The 25,497-nt window shown below is 42.4% G+C and overlaps 1 protein-coding gene across 1 annotated transcript in view; it reads right to left on the bottom strand.

Moving 5' to 3' along the window:
* Positions 1 to 25,497, bottom strand: part of arhgef10la (Rho guanine nucleotide exchange factor (GEF) 10-like a) — a 117,272-nt gene that overhangs the window by 28,959 nt on the left and 62,816 nt on the right. Inside the window, 2 exon segments of the mRNA XM_064966416.1 lie at positions 10,746 to 10,832; positions 22,026 to 22,144. Of these exon segments, the coding sequence (XP_064822488.1) occupies positions 10,746 to 10,832; positions 22,026 to 22,144 (206 nt within the window).

The raw sequence follows: 25,497 nt of genomic DNA, 5'->3' as shown, positions 1-25,497 counted from the left end.
GAATAACATTGCTAAATTACAAGCCTTGTTGGTTAAGCCACAGAAAAAGAGAGCGAACCTTCCCACTAGCCATGATTGTCTGGGATAATGAATGGCCTGGACATGCCAAGAGAGGAGTTCAGATTGGTCTGCCACATAGCAGGCTTCTGTCTATTTGAGCTGGTCAGTCTGTGTTGGTAATCCTGTCGAACGCTGCTTTAAAAAAATATTGTGTAGTGGAGCTGTATAAGTGTTGCTCTCCACTTTCTGGAGGATCGAGTATCGAAATCAGTAGAATTAGAGTATGATGGCTAAAGAGATGGAGAAAACACCTGTCTCCGGATTGCATCTTCAAACTAAGGGCAACTGTGGCATAGCATCCGTGACAGGGAGATGCATCCATCATGCGTTAGCTAGCTACATTTTCAAATATTACACGTTTCTAATTTTTACAGAAAGGGGTTTCATTTCAAGCTAAAGTGTACTATTAGCTAGCTAGCTAATGTTACGTGTAATATTTTTTGTAACCCAGAACCGTTTGCTTTTCTACAGTAGCTAGTTAACATTGGACCTGGTTGGATTATCTCCCAGCAGATTCTTGCAGGGTAGTAATGACATGATATGGGACTATGTTCATTGTTGTTTAACTAGCTAACGTTAGCTGGCTGGCTCGTTAGCTAACGTTCTGTGGCGTGTGTGATGTTACACGTTGTTTTTCTAGCTAGGTTCATTTTCTAGCTAGGTTCACAGGATAGGATAAGTAATCCTTCTCACCCCCCCCCCCCCTTAATGATTTAGATGCACTATTGTAAAGTGGCTGTTCCACTGGATGTCAGAAGGTGAATTCACCAATTTGTAAGTCGCTCTGGATAAGAGCGTCTGCTAAATGACTTAAATGTAAATGTAATGTAAATGTTTACCTAGCTAGCTAGCTACATGTCTTAAACTAAAGTGTACTATTAGCTAGCTAGCTAAAGTTAGCTGCTGGCTCACTAGCTGACATTATTATTCGTATCCCAGAGCCGTGTCCTTTGCTAGTTTGATCCTAATGTTAGCTAGCTAACATTGAACCTGGTTGGTTAGCTCCCAGCAGATTCATGCAGGGTAGAAACAACATAATTTGGCACTATGTTCAACTAGCGAACGTTAGCTGGCTGGCTCATTATCTAAAATTACGTGACATGTGTGATCTTACACGTTGTTTACCAAGATTCATTGTTTACCCATCTATAGTAAACTCACGTAAACTCGTACATCGCCTTGGTCCGTACAATTGCACATATTTTAGCGCCCCAAAAACGTAATACTTCCAGATCAACTGTAATGTCAATACCATTGTGAAGCACAATTTCTCCCCTTTCCAAGAAAATAAATGACCTGACCAAAACGCTGCCCGTTTCTGCATAATTCAAGCAGGCAAATGAGCCCCGTCCAGTGTTTTTAAAAATGGCGGGTGGGGAAGCGAAACTAATGCGGGATAGTGAGGAGAGATGTAGTGTGTTTTTTCACTCGATCTGTCCAACTTATCACCTTATTGCCTCTAAAATGTAAATAAAACACTATGAATAGTTTATATAATGTGTCATTACCTATTTGAAGGTTTGTGTCGAATTTGAATCAGATTTTTAGGGCGGTGCTAAAGTGATCTTAGAAGTAAATAGCGGCTTTGAGAATGATGATTGCATGCAATGATGACGCAAAAACTGACTTGGTATCCCCCCCTTACCCCCATCACTGTCCATTTCTTGTTTTTAAACGATCAGAGAAGTGCTACACCTGGTGGAGAGAGATTGTAAGACAGAAATAGTTGCTTTATGCGTGCTGTACGTTACGACATGACACGTCTAGATGTAACGGAGGGTCCGTTTTTTCAACTTTTCTCCAATACTATAGAGCCATTACCATGTCGATCAACACTTGAATAGAAACCTAGTTCACACATCCGATTTTGACGACAACACAGTCGCTACAGTCCCATTAGTTTTCTTTGGAGCCTAGTTTGAATGTTGCGGTTGCGCATATTTGTACGGAATGGGGTGAGTTCACGTTAGTTAGCTACATGTCTTAAGCTAAAGTGTACAACACCTGTTGAATATGGCCAGTGTCAGCAAACGTCAGAAAAAAAATCTGAATTAATTTGTTGCCAGCAGAGCCGGTTAGGCTGTTTTCATGTTATCCAGAGGTAAACAAATCATTGGCCAAAGCATCAAGTGTGCGCTCTGAATGCTCCGAGATCAAAACAAGATGGGTGGGGCTAAAGCTTAAGAGGGTGTGAATGATGCTGAATGGGTGTAGACAAAGAAGAGCTCTTCACTAGATACCAAAACATTCAAAGTAGGCCTAAAAGTAATCTCAATTTTTTTCAGAGGTTTGGAAGATTCACAATATATATCTACATTTCTTGTTTTTCTCTAAACATATTAAAAAAGGCCAAGACATAATTCTTAACTGAATCTTCTTTATTAAAATAAAATTATATATACAAGGCCTCAAGGCCTATTTGTGCAAAACAACTTAACAACACACACCCACACGTCTATTCTATTGTTTAGAATGTTAGACCACTAGCTGTTAGAATATGTAATTTATATAATGATTTGATTGAAAATGTATTAATTTAGTTAATGTGTTGTTATAATTAAAACAGCCTGTGGTTATTTGCTATTGGATTGGCAGAATGATAACTACTAAAACATTAGCCTACAGAACATAACTTTTTTTGGATGCACTTTAATTATCCAATGTCACACTTACCTATGGCAAGGTGAAGCCTGTGCCCAAAGCACTGCAGGTGGGTCCAGTTGTTCAAGCACACCTTTCAGTCTTCGTTCATATTCCACGATGCCAGAGAGTCTCTGAGACCCTGGGATATTACTTCACCCGTATGATCATCGGGGAAGTAAGACATCTGGAGGCAGACATTTTGCAATTTACAGTCTTCATTTATGTAGTGGACTGTCAAAACGTAGGTATGGCTCTGTCGTTCTGCTCGACCATAACTCAGCTGTGGTTAAAAAATAAGAAACACTAGCCAGCTTCTCTGCGGTTCTTTCGCGGGAAGCAGTGTATAATCACGACAGGGCTTCTTCCGTGAAATACTTGCGGGCTTGGCAGCTGATATTTCTGGTCAACTGTACCTAGCAGCTTTTTAAAGCCTGGCTTTCGTACTGTAAAGATTGGTACCATATCTTTCGCCATGGTCACTGCATCCGTTATCTCCTTCCACCTCTAACTTTTCTTGTCATAAGGGATTACGTTTGAAAAGGATGCGACTATGGTAGTTTGTCTTTTAGCAGACGTTTTGGGAAATGGGGCGACTGGAATTGGCATTCCTCCCATTCCACCGCATGTTTCAGTTGCAGGTGATGGAAGAGGTTAGTTGTACTGCTGCTTTTCTTGGCAATTGTCTTTTGACACATTTTGCACAGGCCATTCGTTTCCTGAACATCAGACCTAATTAAACACAAACCACTTCCATATTACTGAAAACATATTGCTGCCTTTTTTGGGGATGATTTCATCCTCACGAGAGGCTGAGCTGGCTTCCTCATTTTCCATTTTGGTGGAAGTTTTACCGCCGCTACAATTCTCCAGCGTGGTTACAATTTGTGAAAGGCTGTCTAGGGTTGTGATTGGTGGATAACCTCTGTGCACGTGTTGCATACAATTGGGACATGATTCGGCATTGGGCTGACAGAGAAGAGACAGTGAGATGCTGCATTTGTAAAACATTATAACGTTATAACAGAACCTCGATTCTTGCGATACAGAGCTAAAACATAAACTTGAATATGTCTTAAAAACTAAATTTCTCGCTCAGCCCTAATTCAAAGGCCGTTTTCTCAAAAGTGAGTTTACAAGTTGATCAACTTTGAAAACAGAATTACTTTCCCATTTTGAAGCTCTCTACTTTTTCCAATGTAAAAAAAAAAACACAATTTCAAATTTTGCCTCATAAGACCGAATCCAGGTTGTGAGTCACAAATGACAAAAATGCAAATGTAAATATTGGGTTTTATTACTGTCACAAAGCTTGTTTTTTCCTTTGCCGCCAGAAAATAGTTGTTTCGTTGTACTTTTCTGTCAGTGTTGGACTATGGTGTTACTATTTACTGTATGTGCAAGCTTCAAGCGCTACACTGAAGGCTCTTGACTATGTGTGTCATTCAGCCCTTGATTTTGTCACCAATCAGAGACGTCTAACTCACCATTATGATTTTTACAGTGCTGTCGGGTGAACAGGCTCAAACACTGGTTCATTCTCATTTTAGGAAAAGTGCCATTTTATCTATCCTCTCTTCTAGCTCGAAATTAAAACTAATTTAAGCTCTCAATCTTGTTTTATGCTAACAGTCCTAAAAATGAACCGAGCATGGAAAAAGGTCCTTTCAATAATCAGCCTTCTGGTCTTAGAATTCCCTCCAAGCCAACCTTAAATTCCAGGACCTGGTGTCCCTGGAGCAGTTCAAATGACAAATAGATGAACAGGTTCTTGAGACCCGATGTCACTAGTTTGTGTTGCCCTATGTAAGGAAGCATGTTGTTTTACTTCAAACATACCACACACATGCCTGCTCGCACACACACACACCTACTGTTTGTTGTCTGTTGTATTTGTGCTGATGCCCGTGTCTTACATTGTTTTATTTTTAATCCCGGTCCCCACAGGAGGCCTTTTGCCTCGTGCCAAGCCATCATTGTAAATAAGACTGTTCTTAATTGACTGGCCTGGTTAAATAAATAAAAAATAATACTGAAGGTCTATTGTTTCAGAGGTACAAATTCAACATATTTTAAACAACCTTTGTCTATGGTGAAAATTGGTTAGATTATGATATGATCCTGTGGTTGAAATTGCAACCTCAAAACAACTGTTTATGTTGATGACTCTTTGTAAATCCAATGTATTTTACACATAGATTCCACGTCACAATACGTTGAAAAATGACTATGTTGAAACAACACTTAGTGGGAGGGAGCTGAGTCTGTCTAGATGGGGCCTAGAGGGCCTTATCCAGCTGGTTTATCCACGTGCTTTACAGGAATTACCCAACAAAATGCCCACTCTTCCCAGAAAGGAGGGGGCACCAAAACATTTTGCTTTAAGATTAACAGACAATTTATTTTCTGAGGCAAGGTTTTTCACAGAAAGTGTTCCTCTTAAAACCAGCAAAATTCCAACAAGTCCAGGGACTGTGGCACTTTTTTCTGCCAGTGCAATTTGCTCCACTCATAAAAAAACCCATCTGTCGTCTTTTATTTCTCCCACACTCTGGTATATACCTTTTTAATGGCTTTTGGAGCGGAAGTGAACTCTGGAACCTCAAAGAACTTTGGGTGCATTTGTAAACAACAATTGTGCCGTTGTAGCTGTAAACAGCTAGCCAGCTAACTTAGCATAGTTGTTTTCTTAAGTGTATTTTAAGGTGAGATGGTTCCTTTACGTCTGGGGACGATTCTATTTTAGAATAGAAAAGTTCATAGATTTCCCAAAGAAGCATCGCAGCGCACCGTATTGCCTGCATGGACAGTAATGGGTAAGTTGTGGCAGCTCAGTTATACTGTCGGTGGCATAGGAGGTGAAAGGGGTGTAACTGTAGCAGAGGTGAGCTGCAAGTGAGTTCGAGTAGCCACTGTGATGTCATCCCCCTGAGACTTCAAGTAGTGTCTCCTCCTGTCTATCATGAATGTATCTATATTTTAATACTTTAAGCATCTCAGCTGCGGGAGGTTCTCCTTATGCAATTTTGCCCTGATTTGCTTCATTCTGCTACACTCATTATCATCCATCTCCAGTGGTTGGCATGCTAGCTACAAATGTCATTTGATTAAGGTTTGCATCCCGGCCCGGTCAGCCATACAGGGATGGAACTCATACATGACATGGCTACTCTGCAGCCCATGTAAAAGTGACCATTTACTGTGGTCACTCTACAGGGTATTTTTTCTCTTGCCTCCACTATCTGTGCTCTACCCTTTTGGTCACAGTAGAAGTGATATTACTTATGGCATGCATGTCCAATGCAGACATATAATGGGATTAGTATTAGCCTTGTGGGCATGTCCAATGCACTTGTATATGTGGCTTGTACATTGTTTACATTTTGTTAATTTGTTTCTTTCATTTGAAATGATACTATTAGAAATAAGAAAAGTACTCACACATCTGAGAACTTATGTGTGTGGGAATCATTTGTTAACAACTTGAAAGAAAATAAAAGGCTGATTCTGGCAAGATCAGTGTGTGTGGGTTTCTATTTTTATTATGCCATTAATGAGGCGAACCATGTTGAAGGATACCAGGTTTGACTTCTACAGCTACTGTACATGCCCCCATGAATTGGATTAGTGCAAGCCCTATCCTTGTAATGAAGGTAGACCTTAAGGTTGACATGCACAGGAGAGAGACATTATTAGCAGTTATACAACGGGTGGGCCTAATCCTGAATGCTGATTGGATAAAACCGCATACCAGCCGGTGTCTATTCCACAAGTTACCACCGGCTAAATCTATGACGTTAAAATGCCTATTTACTCTGTTCCATCTGACTGCACAATCCACTGTCTCATCAGCCAAGCAATTTAAAAACGTGATCTCCACTATAAAAAGCATGTAGACATTATCTCACTTTTATTTTCGACTAACATTGCCATTTTCAACTGTGGAGATTTGTAAAAACCTTGCTGTCTGTCTCTCTGACATTTGCAACATTGTTTCAATATTCAAATTCGATCTCCAACTGTCCCATCGTATTGAACGTGTCGGGAGTTGGGACGAGACAGACAGGCAGGCAGCGTTTCTCAAACAGCCAAAATCATGAATAAGCTGGCATCATTTTTATGGATATACAGTTGAAGTCAGTAGTTTACATACACTTGGAGGTTGGAGTCATTAAAACTCATTTTTCAACCACTCCACAAATTTCTTGTTAACAAACTATAGTTTTGGCAAGTCGGTTAGGATATCTATCTTGTGCATGACACAAGTAATTTTTCCAACAATTGTTTACAGACAGTCTTAAAATTCACTGTATCACAATTTCAGTGAGTCAGAAGTTTACATACACTAACTTGACAGGGCCTTTAAGGAGCTTGGACAATTCCAGAAAATGATGTAATGGCTTTAGAAGCTTCTGATAGGCTAATTGACATAATTTGAGTCAATTGGAGGTGTACCTGTGGATGTATTTCAAGGACTACCTTCAAACTCAGTGCCTCTTTGCTTGACATCATGGGAAAATCCTAACAAATGAGCCAAAACCTCAGATAAAACATTGGAAACCTCCACAAGTCTGGTTCATCCTTGGGAGCAATTTCCAAACGTCTGAAGGTACCACGTTCATCTGTACAAACAATAGTGCAGAAGCATAAACACCATGGGACCACGCAGCCGTCATACTGCTTAGGAAGGAGACGCGTTCTATCTCCTAGAGATGAACGTACTTTGGTGCAAAAAGTGCAAATCAATCCCAGAACAGCAAAGGATCTTATGAAGATGCTGGAGGAAACGGGTACAAAGTTATCTATATCCACAGTAAAACGAGTCCTATATCAACATAGCCTGAAAGGCCGCTCAGAAAGGAAGAAGCCACTGCTCCAAAACCGCCGTAAAAAAAAGTCAGACTACGGTTTGCAACTGCACATGGTGACAAAGATCGTACTTTTTGGGGAAATGTCCTCTGGTCTGAGGAAACAAAAGTAGAACTGTTTGACCATAATGCCCATCGTTATGTTTGAAGGAAAAAAGGCATGTGCGAGCAAGGAGGCCTACAAACCTGACTCAGTTAAACCAGCTCTGTCAGGAGGAATGGACCAAAATTCACCCAACTTATTGTGGGAAGCTTGTGGAAGGCTATCTGAAACATTTTACCTAAGTTTAAATTGTTTAAGGCAATGCTACCAAATACTAATTGAGTGTATGTCAACTTCTGACCCATGTGATTAAAGAAATAAAAGCTGAAATAAGCCATTTTCACATTCTTAAAATAAAGTGGTGATCCTAACTGACCTAAAACAGGGAAGTTTTACTAGGATTATATGTCAGGAATTTTGGGAAAACTGAGTTTAAATGTATTTGGCTAAGGTGTATATAAACTTCCGACTTCAACTTTATACAAAGAAATGTCAATTGAAAAAAGGTCAATTCAGCTAGTTTGCAGTCTTTCCAGCTTCAGTTTGAAGTGTTTGTGTTAGTGGTGTTGTTGGCTAGCTCCTTTGAACAACAGTGTCCTGATGAGTGAGCACATTTTCTATGCCAGGCGAAATCGCACCTCATTTGCTCAATGTTATGGATGTATCCAAATAAATGTCTCTAGAAAACAGTTTACATAAATGCAAATGCAGCTACTTTGCTGTTACTCTGACTGCACTTTTAGATGTGACTTAGTTAGCCATAGTTGGCTAGCTAACAAGCAAGGGTTCAGAATGTTGCCAGCCAGTATGACAATTGAACATTTAGAACGAACGGCTGGGTCGCGTCCATAGATACAGAACAAAAAGACTGAACAACTGGGTTGCATTCTGTCGGCTTGGGTAGCAACCCTAGATTTGTATCGAGACTATATCTTGTGGAAGGATGAAATAGTATTAAGAAATTCATCAAAATAACATTTTTAATTAAAATATGTCAATCATTATTTTAATATGTTTGTAACCCGTTGTAAAAAAAAAATTGATAATGCCCTCAAAGCCGGTGTTTGGAGGATATATTGGCACTGTTTGCCGGCCCTCAAGTTTGTCTCAGGCCTAACAACACCCGTGCCAATATATCCTCCAAACACCGGCTTCGAGGGCATTAACACTTAAATATCACGATCACGAGGGTGTGCAGAAAGGAATATTTTATGGTTAATTAGACTTCATTTCAAAATAATAAAGTTGACATAAAGTTGCAATTTGTTTGCTTCATGTTATGTATCATCCTGGTGCAATTAATATGCAGTTTAACATTATCACCACAAGGCGCTAGCATTTGTGTAGTCTAGCTTTACAACATGTAAACAAACCACTAGCTAGGTCTCGTAACGTGAGGTCCATAATTCATGCCTAGCACAAGTTAGTGGTTCATATATACCTTGGTAAAACACCTAGGCAATACACCTGGCTAAAATATAGTTGCGTTATGGAGGAAGCAAACAAAGAGCTAGGAGAAACAGATTGGTGAACGGGGAGAGAGTTTGATAGTGGGCTAATTACTGCTGCTGGCTAACTTTTGACGGAAACAATGTGGCCCTCAAACATTGTACTCGTATGCTAGCTACATTTAATTTAGTTGTAATGTTGGCTGCCGTGGGAAAAATGCATCTAACATTAGCTGGCTAACAAGGTAAGTTCATCTTTCTCTACCTTCATATCACACTAGCTCTGTGGTTATTTGCTGTGCTAGCCATATGTAACACCACCAGAACAAACAGATAATTAACGGGAAATAAACATTGTCTGATGATTTTGTTTAGTGGATCTGATAGCAACAAGTCAATGTGTGTATATAACTAACGTAAACTCACTCACAAAACTAATGCGTGATAGTGAGAAGGAGAGATGTTGTATGGGAAAATTGCTTTTATTCACTCGGTCTGTCCAACTTATCACCTTATCGGCTCTAAAATGTAAATAAAATGCTATAAAGAGTTTATATAATGTGTCATTATTACACCTATTTGAAGGTTTGTGTCGAATTTGAATTGGGTTTTTAGGGCGGTGCTAAAGTGATCTTAGACGTAAACAGAGGCTTTGAGAATGATGATTGCATGCAATGATGATGCAAAAAATGACTAGGTATTTACTTGGTATTTACCCCCGTCACTGTCCATTTCTTGTTTTTAAACGATGAGAGAAGTGCTCCACCTGGTGGAGAGAGATTGTAAGACAGAAATAGTTGCTTTATGCGTGCTGTACGTTACGACATGACACGTCACGATGTAACAGAGCGTCAGTTTTTTCAACTTTTCTCCAATACTATAGAGCCATTACCATGTCGATCAACGCTTGAATAGAAACCTAGTTCACACCCCCGGTTTTGAAGTCAACACAGTCGCTACAGTCACATTAGTTTTCTTTGTAGTCTCATTTGAATGTTGGGGATGCGCACATTTGTACGGAATGGGGTGAGTTTACGTTAGTTTGTTCTGTTTTTTGGTTGGATCAAGAAATACGAACTTGTCATTTTGTGCTAGCTAGCCAACTTTTTATTGCATTTTTTATTTAACCTTTATTTAGCTTGGCAATTCAGTTAAGAACAAATTCTTATTTATAATGACGGCCTAGGAACAGTGGGTTAACTGCCTTGTTCAGCTGCAGATCGACAGATTTTTACCTTGTCAGCTCAGGTATTCAATCTAGCAACCTTTCGGTTACTGGCCCAATGCTCTAACCACTAGGCTACCTGCCACCCCAACTAGCTAGCTAGCAATTATGGGGCTCTTTAGCGCCAGATGTTTACTGGAGAACCTATAGTGGGTACATATAGAACTTGTTATGGTTTTTACAGTTGAAAAGGTCTATACTAAATGAAAGTGAAGGGTCAGTTTGCATGGCAACGCTTGTTTTTGTAGAGAAAAACTATTTGTATCCCTTTCATTGCCACATTTTTTGTACTTTTGATTAATAGATGTGATCAACCCTGAGGCCACTACAAATGTAATATTACAGAGGATATATTTGTATCAAAGGGTGTCATGGTTAATGTTTTTTTTAAATACTTCTGTGTGCATGCATGCATGTATGTATATGTGTGCCTGTAAACTGTGTATGTGTAAGTCACTCACCCAGAGATAGCCTTGAGGTAGCGAGGTGCTCGCTGCAGAGAAGCCCAGCAAAGCACACTGCACCGGATTGTGAAGGGCAGCTTCAAGCTGTAAGGGATACAAAACAAATATTAAGTAACCATAAATAGTACATGTTGTTTTGTTCATTTAGATAATTCAATATGCATCATCCCCATATGGTTGAGATACTGTTGCTCTTATAGTGGGAGACTGATCTATCTGTCTCAGCTTATAGAGGTTAGTAGGAGGATTAGACTCATCCATGACATACTGTAGGCCCGTTTCTCAGTGGTGTGGGGTCAGTTCACGTGTTCCATTATCAACAAGTGTTGCCATGTCCAGCAGCTCTAAGTTGTCAACCGAGGTGTTTTTAGATTTAAATAACCAGCTGTCTAAAAAAGCCACTCATTTCCTATTGGTAACACCCTTTCAAGCAGTGCTCACAGCACAGTTCTCCTACTGACAAACTGACAGTACCACATTGGGAAATTGATTGGGACCCACTGTTTCGAAAGTCGAAATAAACAAATACACAGATGTAGGCTTTTCATTTGTCAATTGTACTAGTGACCTCCTGTTACGAAGGACTTTCATGACTGTCTCATAGCTAGATTGGGCTAAAATAACTGGCCAGATTTTGAACAATGGTCTCCATAGCTCTTACGGTTATAATGGAAACCCTGTGTTTCACTGCTGTCTAGATAAATCCTACCAACTGCCCACAGCCCTTTGTAGCTTCTGTTTCCCAACACCCCATCAAATTGCGCCCTCACAAGTGAAAGACCACAGCTAGTACCTGGGACCAGCAGAGCACTTACAGACAATCTGTTTTCCGTTACTCCCGAGTGAAGCTTTTTTGGGGGGTGTATGAATAGATGTTGAAAGAGACACTTTAGCATCAACACATTTTCTATTCCTTAAAAGGTTGTAAAGTTATAGTATACATGGGGAAAAAAGGAGGAGTGTGACATGAAATGGCTCCTACCTGAGATTTCCTGGGGGTCTAGAGTAGACAATAACAGACCAGTCCAGAGTTGGAGCGGTATGAATGGCTGCAATGAAAAGCCAATGACTGGCGTAGAATAGCACAGCTCTCAGATCCATGAGTCAGTTGTAAAAGTATAGAAATAGACATCCAGAGAATAATAGCAACAACAGCTGTCTTAGGCTTGGAGGCTTTCAGTGTTGGCCAATGAATTGCTGCTTCTATCCCTCAGTGTCCCCATGAGACACAGCACTGTGAGCATTTATTTATTTTTAATTTAACCTTTATTTTAACAGGGAAGACATGAGACCTAGGTCTCCTTTGCAAATGACCATCTGTCCAGGCACGCAGCCTACCTGACCGACACCATGGCCGTGAGGGAATGTTTATTATTATGTATGTGTGTAAGTGGTGATGCTGGGCCATGTGGCAGACGGAACATCTAATTGTGTGGTGCTAGGGTGGGGATAAGGCTCAGCCGGGTCAGCTATGGATGATGCACGCCTTTTACTGTTGTCCCCAAGGCAGCAAACATAAATCATGGATAATTTATAACATTAATTTGCTAAGTCCCTCCCTCTCTCCCTGGCAGGGTCTGTTTGTAAACACAAACACAACACATCCCCAGAAAAATTATGTCGGCCAGATGACTGCTTCTGCCCATCTGTCCTCCACACTCCCTCTGTCTCTCTACATCTATTCACATTCATCATGCAGAGGCACTGTCTCTCTCTCTCTCCATCAATTTTTTGCTCTCCCTCACCCTTTGTCTTCTGTCTCTGCTTAAAGAGCCCATGTGAGCTATTTCTCTCTCATTCTGTCTCTCCCTCTCGGCTAGCCATCCCTTAAGAGGAGTGAGCTGTTTTTTGATTGGTAATTAAACAGCAGTCATAATAGGGCCCCATATGGAAGCCCTGAGGTCAGGAGGAAGAGGCTGGTAGCTGAACCAGAGGGACAGCAGCAGTAGCGATGGGATGCTGGTGGTTTTGTGGGCTGCAGACGGTGGGTTTTATCAGTCATCGGAGACAGCTAGCCTTCGCGGGCAATCTTCACAGACGGCAATTGCTTTGTCTGTTAGCACTCTCTGGAGAAAGTCTGCTAATACTAAAGGGATCCCTACTCTATCAGAACTGTCCCTCTATATATACCCTTCCTGTCCCAGGTATACTGTATATATACACATGTAGCTAGGACCTCGACCGAATGGAATTAAATGCTCCCAGCAAGATAGATTGCCCACCGCTGAAGTGTACACTCGATAATATAAATCACAAATCAAAATACCTTAAAAGTAATGCTGGTAGGTGTAAACAAATCAAGCTGTATAAACACCAGTTCAACCTCAAATCAGCATTGAAAGGTACAGAGGCCACGTGGGGTTTTGATCGATGCACACGTCATTGAGGTTGCCAATACTAATAAGGTAGCAGTGAGGAACCATTTAAAAATCATTGTGATACAAGATTCCGCTAAGGCAATTGTCAATCAGAAGAGGAGATCCAAGTTGGAGGGAGGCAGGTAAGCCAGATCGAATGGGATATTTGATGGAGGACTTTGGGGAATGCGGGAAAGAGAGGGAGGGGGGGTTTATTTTTTTATTTTAAACTTTATTTAACTAGGCAAGTCAGTTAAGAACAAATTCTTATTTACAATGGCGGCCTAGGAACAGTGGGTTAACTGCCTTGTTCAGGGGCAGAACGACAAATGTTTACCTTGTCAGCTCTGGGATTCAATCTAGCTCTAACCACTAGGCTACCTAGTGATCAGCAGGAGATCAGCAGGTGAGCTAATTGTGGTTTGTCGATGGAATGAGAGGGCAGTCTCCCAGCTGTAGGTTCCCAATGACCCAACTCCCGACACTGGGGTTCGTCCCACCCATTACCCCAAGGGGGCGCCAGCCCATATGCCACCTCTAGGTGGCCACTATGGTTAGTGTATGCCGTAGCCTGCATTGCAGCATGCTGGAAGACAGGGGAAGGAGCTATAGCCGTAGATATCCCTACACACATCATCAGGGACTGGCCTCCCCCCTATGATAGTCACCATTCATGTTTTAGCTTGCATCAATGGCAGCCAGAAAGTAATATGCATTAGCACCTGCAGTCAAATCCAAAAATCTGGCCTTTGATTGAAGGTATTGTCACTGGTAACAGTCCACAACAGAACCATGTTTTATACTATTTATACAGTTGGCATGTGTTGTCAGGCTTTTGTCTCTGGTTCCACAAGGGAGGGATGACTTACTGAGGGAAACACAGGTGGACGTGTTATGTTCCTGTGCATCTGCTGTGAAATCTATGCTCCACTGTGTCTAAATTTACCACACATTAGATGTGTGATGATCGCTGTGCGCACATCTACGAGGCACATGCACCGAACCCACTGGAGGTTTGTAACGTTATCAATGAGTAGTCACACTGCAGCAAGCAGGCATTGCATTGTCTGGCTCCATTCTTTCTTGTGTAATGGATTCTCTTTATTGGATAGTGTGCTGTATTACCAATTGTGGGATTCATTCTGGAGTGTGATTCCTGAGCTTACAGTTTGGGCCTGCCCAGCAGAGAATTGTGAGTTTGTTTGCAGATGTATTATATTTTAAGCTCAGTATTACAATAACAAAACCGGCCAAGACAAAGCAACCCAATGGAGTTAGGTGTAATACACCCAAGGCAACTCTCCTCCCATCACCTCCCTTCCCCTCTCCTGGTCAAATCCACATAGCAACAATCTATCACACGCACTAACAGGCACTAATAGAAAACTTCTGCTGTTTATTAACTGATAATTGACTGGCTCCAGCACTCGCACCCAATTGCATTTAATCAATAGAGTAGCAGTCAGTTAAAGCCCACACACAGTCAGTGTCAGTATGTGCAGAGACACTCTCTTAGACAGCTTCCAGTCTAAGGAGCACATGGCACTGCCACCAACGGGACAGCCCTGTGTATGCTTGTTAGTTGTTGTTCAATATCCTCCAGTGAATCTAACCCAGAAGGATGGCTGGATCAAAGTTAAGACACTCTGCTCATGTTATCATTTCATGATCTGGATGTCATCCAGTGACTTAAATTAAATGAGCGTCAACCACCTTCTGTGCTTGCAGCCCTCTACTACTCAGAATGTTCAAAGTTATTGAAAGACTAAGATTAAACCATCTGCAGCAGTAGGAATGGATTGAATAGGGTGCAGCTGCTTTCTGTTTTTAACTCTTTATTGTCATGAAGCTAAGCTCACAGTGTGGTTAAAGTTCTGGGATAAACATACTAATATCAGCGTATTATTAAGCCTGGCCAGGGATGTCTCCTTCAATTTAATAAGTATTGTCTGTAAAGTAAAGATTCGGTATCTCCTTTGGCTGTTCCACAGATCAGATCAGGCAATGAGTGGAATGAAGTGGAAGAATAGTTTTGCATACATCTGCTCTGAGCATGGCCTGCCATTGTCAGGAAATCACAAACTGATATTCGTGACTCAACACAGATTTGTCTGTTCCACGTGTCCTTCTCAGCTGCTCGCTGAGCAATAGCAACACGTCCGGCCAATGTGATGCACATTCTGCATGTTGCTCTCTCCATCCCCGCTGGCTCCAGCAGCAATGGCAGGCGGCTCCAACTTCCCTGGATGAAAGCGATGGACTGTCCGTCAAATAATGGGTTTCAAAAGAGGACCACGGGCCAAGAGTTATCTGTGGCGTCAATCGCCTCCCTCCATCTATCCCTGCCAGGCACCTATCTGCATGAGGCCCAGTTGTGCTAGGCTATGGTGATCTCTGCCCACCTATAAGATTCCACAACCACAACTCTGTCTCGACAGGGGTCCTGGATGGCACCAAACGGGAGGCACAGGGTGTGTGGCAGAGGCTGTTTAATCCTCCTGATCAGATGGCATGGAACTCAGAACAAAGGGTTCTCTGGTAGCCACTGAGACAAAAACAGGGGGACCTGGACACCGTTGCCAGGCCGTCTCTACATAGGATCAAGGAGTAATATCTTGGGTTTCAAATTTCCCCTGCCATCCTTGGAACCCATTCTATTGTGGCCAGATTGTTCTCAACAAAACAGGAATTCAATGCAAAGTCTCTCAAAAATATTAATACGTTTTCTGCTTTTGTAAGTCAAGACTTGATTCATTTGCTCACCCACTTTTCTGGACAGTAAGAAAATCAAGCCAACTTCTGGCAACAGGGAAGAACTATTACATTATAGAATATGAACACGGTAGTCAATTAGCCACTATGTGCTCAAAAGAGGGTGCCCTCTTGTTTTGTCTTACAGTTTTCTAGATGTAGGTAGCTAGTGTTCTTGTAAGACCTGGCAGTGGGCCATGTATTGTTCAGGTAGAGGAGAGACTGACAGAGTAATTAGTAGAGAAGAACAGAGAAGGAGAGAACAAACTGTGAGAAAGACAGAACAAACCAACAGAATAAACACACAGGAACACTGGAACATTCAGAACAGGGTAGAACAGGGTGGGATGCAGAACTCGTTTCCTTCCTCTTCAGTGATGCATGGATTTCATATTCTGACACATTAGAGTATCCTTTTATATCATACAAAAGGAGGAATGTTTACATCAGCAGGCTAACATTTAGCCCATCTGCTGTGTTCCCCTCCTGGTTGTACAATTTGTCTGTGCACTATCTTGACAGGAACAGAGTGAAGTAAGACACTGGTGGAGGGGGGTGGAGGACGGGAGCGGCACTCCCCTCTCCAAGGCATTGCTAGAGAACGTATTATTTACAGTAATTAGTATGTTAACTGTCACAACGATGGATCAGCCAAGATGCAGATGACCTCGCAGTCAAACAGTGCATTGGCTCAGGCTGCCCCTGCATCTGAACACTAGCACCACACTGCCCTCTGTTGGTATGGAGAGCAGTAGAAAAGAGAAAAGAAGACATGGATGGAAGCCAGACTGAAAGAGCTTTAAGCAAGGAAAAACAGAGGGTTGTGAAAACCATTTAAATTCCATGGTAATCACACAAACAACTCATAATGATGTCGACATCATTCAGAGGCCTGAAAGGATGATAATGTAAAGCACGTGATTAATCCTGTCTTCATACATATTTAATTACCATAATTTTGGTATTTTTCAAATACAACTCATACTTCATCAGTGCTTTTTGAGTTTACCTCTGAAGTTCCTACAGATCGGCACAGCAGTAACACTACTCACAGGAGAGATAGCCTTCTGCTGTGTAGATTGGTCTGAGGTGGGCTGAGTTTGTGCTGACTATCACCATCAATATAAAACATTATCTTGACTCAATACACTTGGCATCTGATAGTCTTTAGTGCTGACATAAAGAGATCCACAAAGATGAGAGCTTGGCCACTGTCTACACTACACCTTGGTGAAGATGTTGGAATAGTGAGTTGTTTTCTCTAAATGACAGAAGTTTGCCCTGACCCTGTAGTGAGTGGTTCTTTGATGAGGAGTATTAAGCAGTATGAGATTGTGTGCTGTCACTGTGTCCCCGCGATGGTGACAAGGTGGACTGAAGCAGTTTTTCTTTTGCTGAGCCCAGCAACCCCGCAGCATTGACCAGGAGGCCTGGCCGTATCAGTCCAAGCGACACGTCGGCTGTGATCCAGCTAGCACAGAGAAATCAGATTGACACTTCCTCCTGCATCCCTATAATCCTCCCTCCGAGGGCCTGTCGCCTTACCCCGTTTGAACTGTGGGGATGAGCAGCGGCAGTCTGTTTGTGTGGAGAGATCAGTTCTCCTCTGATGCTGGGTGACACGCCAGGAGAGAGGAGAATGAGATGAATAAACAAGCAGCAGATTAGGGCTGTTTGAAATGAACCCTCCTTCACCAAAAATCTATAGCCCTCCTAATGAATCACACCACTCCTGTGAGACAGGGGAGCTGGGGAGGTTACGGCTTTAGCAATTAATAAAGCAAAGCCTTGATGAGAGCTGGGGAACATGGCTGTGGGGACAGTGTGTACTTTCCAAACAGACAGGCTCAGGCACTTTTGCACCCTGCTGTTTGTGTGTTTGTGTTTGCCAGAGGGATAGCGCTGCAGACTAGAAAGGGAGCCTGCTACGCCCCAGCGGATCTGTGTCAAGGAAGAGCTTTTAATCCATGCTGTGGCATCTGTTCCCCACAAATCAGAGAGGAGGATGATATCTGCTGCTCAGAAAAGAAAAGAACGACCTTCATGAAGAAACGAGGAAGAGAGCGATTGCATAAGGTGTCATTTTGATGACTTTACCAAAACCATGTTGGGGAGAGAGAGAGAAATCAACAGTCAGATGTTGCATCATCAGGGAAAAGGCTTTCTCCCTTTCCATTTTTCTCCCTCTTTTTTGATCCATATTTCATGGGCACGTCGTCTACAGTGTGGTGAGCAACACACATACAGCCTTCCAATCGAGCCACCTTTGTCACCAACAGCTTTAAGTCAGTATTGTCGTAAATCAGCAGTTCTTTCAAACCCAACAAAGCTATAAATAGACTCCAACACTTACAGCCTGAGACCAGTGATGATGGCCCCCCTACAAACTCCTCTCCAGCACTGAATCACTCCTTTAGGGCCAGTCGTAGAACACGCCACTGCCTCCTCTCTTATCCCCACCATCAGCAGGAAAGATGGATGAGACGGAGAGCGGGAGGGACATGCACAGCAAGCAGCACAAACACGCACAACAAGTCCAGCGCAGAGACCCCATGTTCAATGTTTCTCCACTGCACAGAGACCCCGGTGACATGTTCAATGTTTCTCCACTGCACAGAGACCCCGGTGACATGTTCAATGTTTCTCCACTGCACAGAGACCCCGGTGACATGTTCAATGTTTCTCCACTGCACAGAGACCCCGGTGACATGTTCAATGTTTCTCCACTGCACAGAGACCCCAGTGACCATGTTTAATGTTTCTCCACTGCACAGAGACCCCGGTGACCATGTTTAATGTTTCTCCACTGCACAGAGACCCCGGTGACCATGTTTAATGTTTCTCCACTGCACAGAGAATGTTTCTCCACCCGACCCCAGTGACCATGTTTAATGTTTCTCCACTGCACAGAGACCCCGGTGACCATGTTTAATGTTTCTCCACTGCACAGACCAGATGTTTCTCCACCCAGAGGTGACCATGTTTAATGTTTCTCCACTGCACAGAGACCCCGGTGACCATGTTTAATGTTTCTCCACTGCACAGAGACCCCAGTGACCATGTTTAATGTTTCTCCACTGCACAGAGACCCCGGTGACCATGTTTAATGTTTCTCCACTGCACAGAGACCCCAGTGACCATGTTCAATGTTTCTCCACTGCACAGAGACCCCAGTGACCATGTTTAATGTTTCTCCACTGTACTCAATGAAGAGAACAAAGAAGATGGTCTTGCCATGACGTCTGTTTAATGGATTTTAAAAACAAATAACAGTGACCTTGCTTAGCCAGGCTAGTGATCTCTGTGAACTAATTGAGTGTATTAGGCCGAGATGCAAGCCAGCCAGTCTCTGTTCCGAGACACAGGAGATAATCCTCTTAAAAAAAAGTGAAAAAGGAGGCTAACCTGATGCAGCCCAAACCCTTTTTCCAGCTTGTCATTCTCCACTTCAAAGCCTACATGATGAAAACCCCTAAAAGTAGTATAAGAGCTCTACTGCTGCATACCAGCCATCACCAGCTTCTTTCCTTCTCCTAATGCCTCATAAACGGAATATGGTAACATTTATTTTCTTTGTGGTCTTGGATCTGTGAGAGCCCTATGAGGGGCTGAGGATGTAGCCTTTTCAGTCTGGAGGATACGTGGAGGGTTTCTGCTGTGTAAAGACAGGTTCATCACAGACACACACACACACACGCATGCTCACATACATACACACACATACAAAGTTCTCAATGGAGCTGCTATATGATACACTAAACCACTCATCTGCTCTAGGATAGTGGGGATCATCATCATTGCATCCGCTCCATTAGTCCGGCCTTGGAGCGTCTGAGTGTGACATATGCTAGATGGAATGGAAATGGGTGGCCTTGGAAACACAGCAGACCACATCCCTGTGACATTCAGATGCCTACTCAGAATTGAGATTGGAGGAAAGTGAAGTGGTGGAAGGAGAGCTGGGCCCTGTCTGGGGGATTCAAGCTGAGCACCACAGACTGTAAGCCAACTAAAATTATTTTACCAGCCAACACTTAGACACAGGCAGCAGCCTACGGCCAGCTCCTTGGGCATTTTGAAACAGCCATCTCTTTCACCCCTCAGTATTAGTTAAATGAACATCAAGTTCACATGGGGTAGAGGTATGGTGTCCTAATAGCATAATGTATATAATATATTCTACAAAGACCTGATTTCAACATACAGTAGAGTTTAAAGTTTGAGGAATTGCATGGTTGAGAGATTATAATTAATTTCAAGCACAACAAAGGGCTACAGGATGTGCTACATTAGCGATAACAGCTTCTGCTTATGTGCCTCAGAAGTGGGGCAAACCATGCCAGATAGACTGGGTCTCGTAAGTGTGTGAGTGTGTGTCAGTCAATCCCTACTGATCTCACTCAACAGAGACTTGTGATAAGGGTTAACTCCGGTGCCTAACGAATCTGCCCAGCAGCCCACTCCACCTCCCAGTGAGCAGAGTCCAGAGCGCACAGCAGTGATCAGTTGGCAGAGCTCCCTCAGGTGACCCGCGCTCTGCTCACATGTTCATGCTACGCTGCTTTAGAACTTTATTTTCTGTTGGAAACGGCTCTGGCTCCTTCAGCCACATCTCTTCTTTTTATTTTCTCGCCCTCACTGTAAGTCAGACTGCCAAGTGAGGCTGCCAACACTGGAGAAAGAGATGTTGGGAGCTTTGGCACGTATAGACGTGTGCTTCCCAGTGGAAGTGCAAAGCCTGAGCTGGAGAGAGAAGAGAGAGAGAGACAGAGAGAGAGAGACAGAAAGGGAGGGACAGAGTGAGAGAAAGAGAGGATGATAAAGAGAGGGAGAAAGAATGAGAGAAAGACAGAGAGAGGGAGGGATAGAAAAAGAGGGGGGGAGGGGTCTGTTGTTGAGTTAAGCCCCTAATCAAAGGCTGTTCTGCATGGAAGACTTAGTCACTCCCTTTAATGTCACCTTCTTCCAGCCCCCTGTTTCCACATGCGCTCCAGCAACAGCTAATGTGAACACAGACACACAGTGCAGGCACACACACATGCATAAACACATACATTTCAGAAACTCACCTGCACATTCATGTAAACACAACAACAACGTCTCTCATCCCGAGAAAATAATTCGCTATCAGGCAGTTTTGTGGTCAGCTCATATGACAGACATGGTTTCCATGCCCTTTGGTTGGCATGCTCAGGTGTCTCATTTGTTTGTGTTAGGAAAAGAGAATGTGGGCAAATCCTCTGGGGCAGTGTGGTCCTGCTGGCTCCAAATCCATTAATTGCCTTGGCTCACTCTCTCAGCAGGTGTACCAGACATTAGTAGAAGAATCCAGAAGCCCCATGCGATCCTTTGGGAACGTTCTAAAACCCACAATAATACAGAGGGATGTTTGTCTCCTCCAGACTCCACTGTTCCAGCTGCCGAGGACCCCCCTTGCTCCGTTGCCCATATGGCTTCCAGACAGACTATTGGGTTGTGTGGAATCTTAATCTAATGTCAGAACATTGATTTATGCTTAGGTGTCCCATAGCCATTAAGGTAATTGCATGATCACTTTATAACGTCCTCCCCTGGTGGCCATGGTAATTTGGCATCCCCCACCCACCTTGCACTGCAAGCCCTGTAACTACATTATAGCTGAAAATGTAGTCAGAAATATCATCTTCCAGCCACTGCAAATTGATTTGATACCTTTTTGACTGAGTCCTGAAAACCTTTTAGTTCATCTCTTACAGTTTGCCAGTTGATTTATGCGAGGCTCCCAACTCTTAACAGGCTCTATTGATCGCCACTTTCTAGCCAGCGTTGCTGGGGAATGTACTGTTCCAAGACTCTAGGACCATTGGAGCGAGATCCTCCCTGAGATGGTGTATTTTTAGCTCCTGGGGTGCAGCAGCAAGTACTCTTTGATTACCCGTCAATGGGAAAAGACTGTGTTTAACTGCACTGCAATGTAGCACAGTAGACATGCCCCTCATTCTCTGCTTGTAGATGCTGTGATTATTGATTGAGTGGTGATGTCGATGGGCCGCGGCCATTCTGTTAAGCCATACAGTGTATCTCAGTTCATGTCTGAGAAACAATCCTTAAAACTATTGAAGACCGCACACTAGTCTGTTTAACTAGACAACTTGAGCCGAGCAAAGAGGCTTTTGAAGCTGGAACTCACCTTCCTGTCCGAGGATTTGGTGGCGAAGACAGGCACACGGCAGGTGAGTAAAGGCCAAAATGGTGCCATGGTCTTCCCTTCATCTTCTGCACAGAACCATCCTGGTGTGTTCTCCTCTCCTAGAAAAGGATGACAGGTTTAACTACCACTCAATTATACGTTGTTAATGGCCTAAATAACTATATATTTCTTTAGGACCCACTCCAAAAAGCTTCCTATGCTTCTTAAAAATGTGCAATACCTGAACAAAGTGGGCACAGGTCTATTTTCTTGTTTCAGAAACAAAGTGTAACACAATGAATTGGCTTCAGGTAAGAAATATGAGTATGTAGGATAATTAGCATTGTGTGTGTGTGTAATCAGCCAGAGGCAGGGAGAGATGGGGCCAGGTACAGCCCACGCGTAGCAGCCCCACGCTAGGCCTCAACACTGATTAAGGTACTGGTAATGAGCCTTTATGAGATTCAAAACAACAGTAAGATTCCACCACAGCAGGAGAAAGGCATCTGCCGGATTGTAGTTAATAAAGGAGAGAATTTGGCTTGTGCACGCTGTCTGAATACCTTGAAGCCACTATGCACCCCCTCACCAGGCACAACACAGATCTGCCAACATTCCTCCATTAAGTAATTTAGTAACTGTCAATTGCAACTAACTAAAACACAATTTTGTGTGCAATCAAACAGCTTGTTTTAATTTACTCCCTGTGTCTTGTGCATAACTGCATACATCAATATGTAATAAGCCACAGAAATACAGAGTTGCTGTTTCCAAAGCGTTAACATCCCAGTGTAGCCTAAACTCCTCATTTGGTTTGAGATGTGCGACCAGTTCATTTGACAGGCATGGTTGTTTACTTGTTGTTTGCCTGTTGCAGTGCAGATAGGAATACAGCAGACTTAAGGGCCAATTAGTTGAGTTTGGTCTCCACAAATCATAACATTTCAGATGGTTTCTCTTAACAGGACTGGTACACAAAAAAGAGGGAGTCAATTTGCAGGTGATATACTACCGCAGGATGTTGCACTGCTTTTAAACCCTTATTCTGCTTTTCTAAAGATAATTAGATAAACTGGGTTCGAGCCCTGAATGCTGATTGGCTGATAGCCGTGATATATCAGACCGTATACCACAGATATGACAAAAACCTTTTACTGCTCTAATTACGTTGGTAACCAGTTTATAATAGCAATAAGGCACCTCGGAGGTTTGTGGTATATGGCCAGTATACCAAGGCTAAGGCCTGTATCCAGGCATGCCGCATTGCGTCATGCATAAGAACAGCCCTTAGCCATGGCATATTGGCCATATACCACACCCCTTTGTGCCTTATTGCCTAAATATACAGTACCAGTCAAAAGTTTAGACGCACCTACTCATTCCAGGGTTTTTCTTTATTTTTACTATTTTCTACATAGTAGAATAATAGTGAAGATATCAAAACTGTGAAATAACACATGTGGAATCATGTAGTAACCAAAAAAGTGTTAGACATATCAAAATATATTTTATATTTGAGTAGCCACCCGTTGCCTTGATGACAGCTTTGCACACTCTTGGCATTTTCTACACCAGCTTCATGAGGTAGTCACCTGGAATGCATTTCAATTAACAGAATTGCCTTGTTAAAAGTACATTTGTGGAATTTCTTTCCTTCTTAATGCATTTGAGCCCATTGTGTTGTGACAAGGTAGGGATAGTATACAGAAGATAACCCTATTTGATAAAAGACCAAGACCATATTATGGAAAGAACAGCTTAAATAAGCAAAGAGAAACGACAGTCCATCATTACTTTAAGACATGAAGGTCAGTCAATCCGGAAAATGTAAAGAGCTTTGAAAGTTTCTTCAAGTGCAGTCGCAAACTCCGTCAAGCGCTATGATGAAACTGGCTCTCATGAGGACCCACACAGGAAAGGAAGACCCGCAGTTACCTCTGATGCAGAGGATAAGTTCATTAGAGTTACCAGCCTCAGAAATTGCAACCCAAATAAATGCTTCACAGAGTTCAAGTTACAAACACTGAGTCAAATAGGCCTTCATGGTTGAATTGTTGCAAAGAAACCACTACTAAACGACACCAATAAGAAGAAGAGACTTGCTTGGGCCAAGAAACACGAGTAATGGACATGAGACCGGTGGAAATCTGTCTTTTGGTCTGATGAGTCCAAATTTGAGATTTTTGATTCCAACCGCTGTGTCTTTGTGAGACACAGAGTAGGTGAACGGATGATCTGGAGGAGGAGGTTTGAGGGTGCTTTGCTGGTGACGCTGTCACAATTTATTTTGAATTCGTCACACTTAACCAGCATGGTTACCACAGCATTCTGCAGTGATACACCCTCCCATCTGATGTGCGCTGAATGGGACTATCTTTTGTTTTTCAACAGGACAATGACCCAACACACCTCCAAGCTGTGTAAGGGCTATTTGACCAAGAAGGAGAGTGATGGAGTGCTGCATCAGATGATCTGGCCTCCACATTCACCCGACCTCAACCCAATTGAGATAGTTTGGCATGAGTTGGACTGCAGAGTTAAGGAAAGGCAGCCAACAAGTGCTCAGCATATGTGGGAAATCCTTCAAGACTGTTGGAAAAGCATTCCAGGTGAAGCTGGTTGAGAGAGTGCCAAGAGTGTGCAAAGCTGTCATCAAGGCAAAGTGTGGCTACTTTGAAGAATATTATATTTTGATTTGTTTCACACTTTTTTGTTTACTATATGATTCCATATGTGTTATTTCATAGTTTTGATGTCTTTTATTATTACAATGTAGAAAATAAAGAAAAATAGAGAAAAACCCTGGAATGAGTAGGTGTCCAAACTTTTGACTGGTACTGTATACTAGAGACACATACATTCAACACCTCTGAATTCTGCATAACTTTATGTTAACAAGCCACAGTTAAAACATATATTTCCAGTACAATGACAATAATTGAGATACAGTACAATAACCTAATTGAGATTGATTACCTTCAGAATATTCATCCACGCAGTGATGTTTAGAGAGAGTGAGAGGACAGGGTCGACGTTAACATTGTTCAAAAACAAAAGCCCCTTCTGTTGAGATGTTTTCATATGATAACTTATTCCATATTTCCCAGAACCACTGTGAATAGGATCGATGGAAACTTGAGTGTGTCTTTTGAATGAAAGATTTCAGAGGTATTTTGACAACAATGCTTAGAGATTTTTAAGATTTTCTTATGATACTGCATTGCTATGATGACTGAGGAGCAGTATTTAGGACCATGTTGAAAGGTAGGTTGCAAATTAGGATATATTGTAACTTTTAAATGTGTTGATAGTTAAAATAGTAGTGCACATGCTCTATGTATGAACAATTGATAATAGACATGGTATTTGACAGGAGCAACAAGATGAAGTCTCTGCTCCCAGAGAAGACTACCTGAACAATTAGAGGAGCAGGCTCAGCCAGATCATAGATTGAATAATCAATAATGATGAA

This window comes from Oncorhynchus masou, chromosome 5, assembly GCF_036934945.1.
Source record: "Oncorhynchus masou masou isolate Uvic2021 chromosome 5, UVic_Omas_1.1, whole genome shotgun sequence".
Lineage (NCBI taxonomy): Eukaryota > Metazoa > Chordata > Actinopteri > Salmoniformes > Salmonidae > Oncorhynchus > Oncorhynchus masou.
This window is presented reverse-complemented; position numbering and strand designations above follow the sequence as displayed.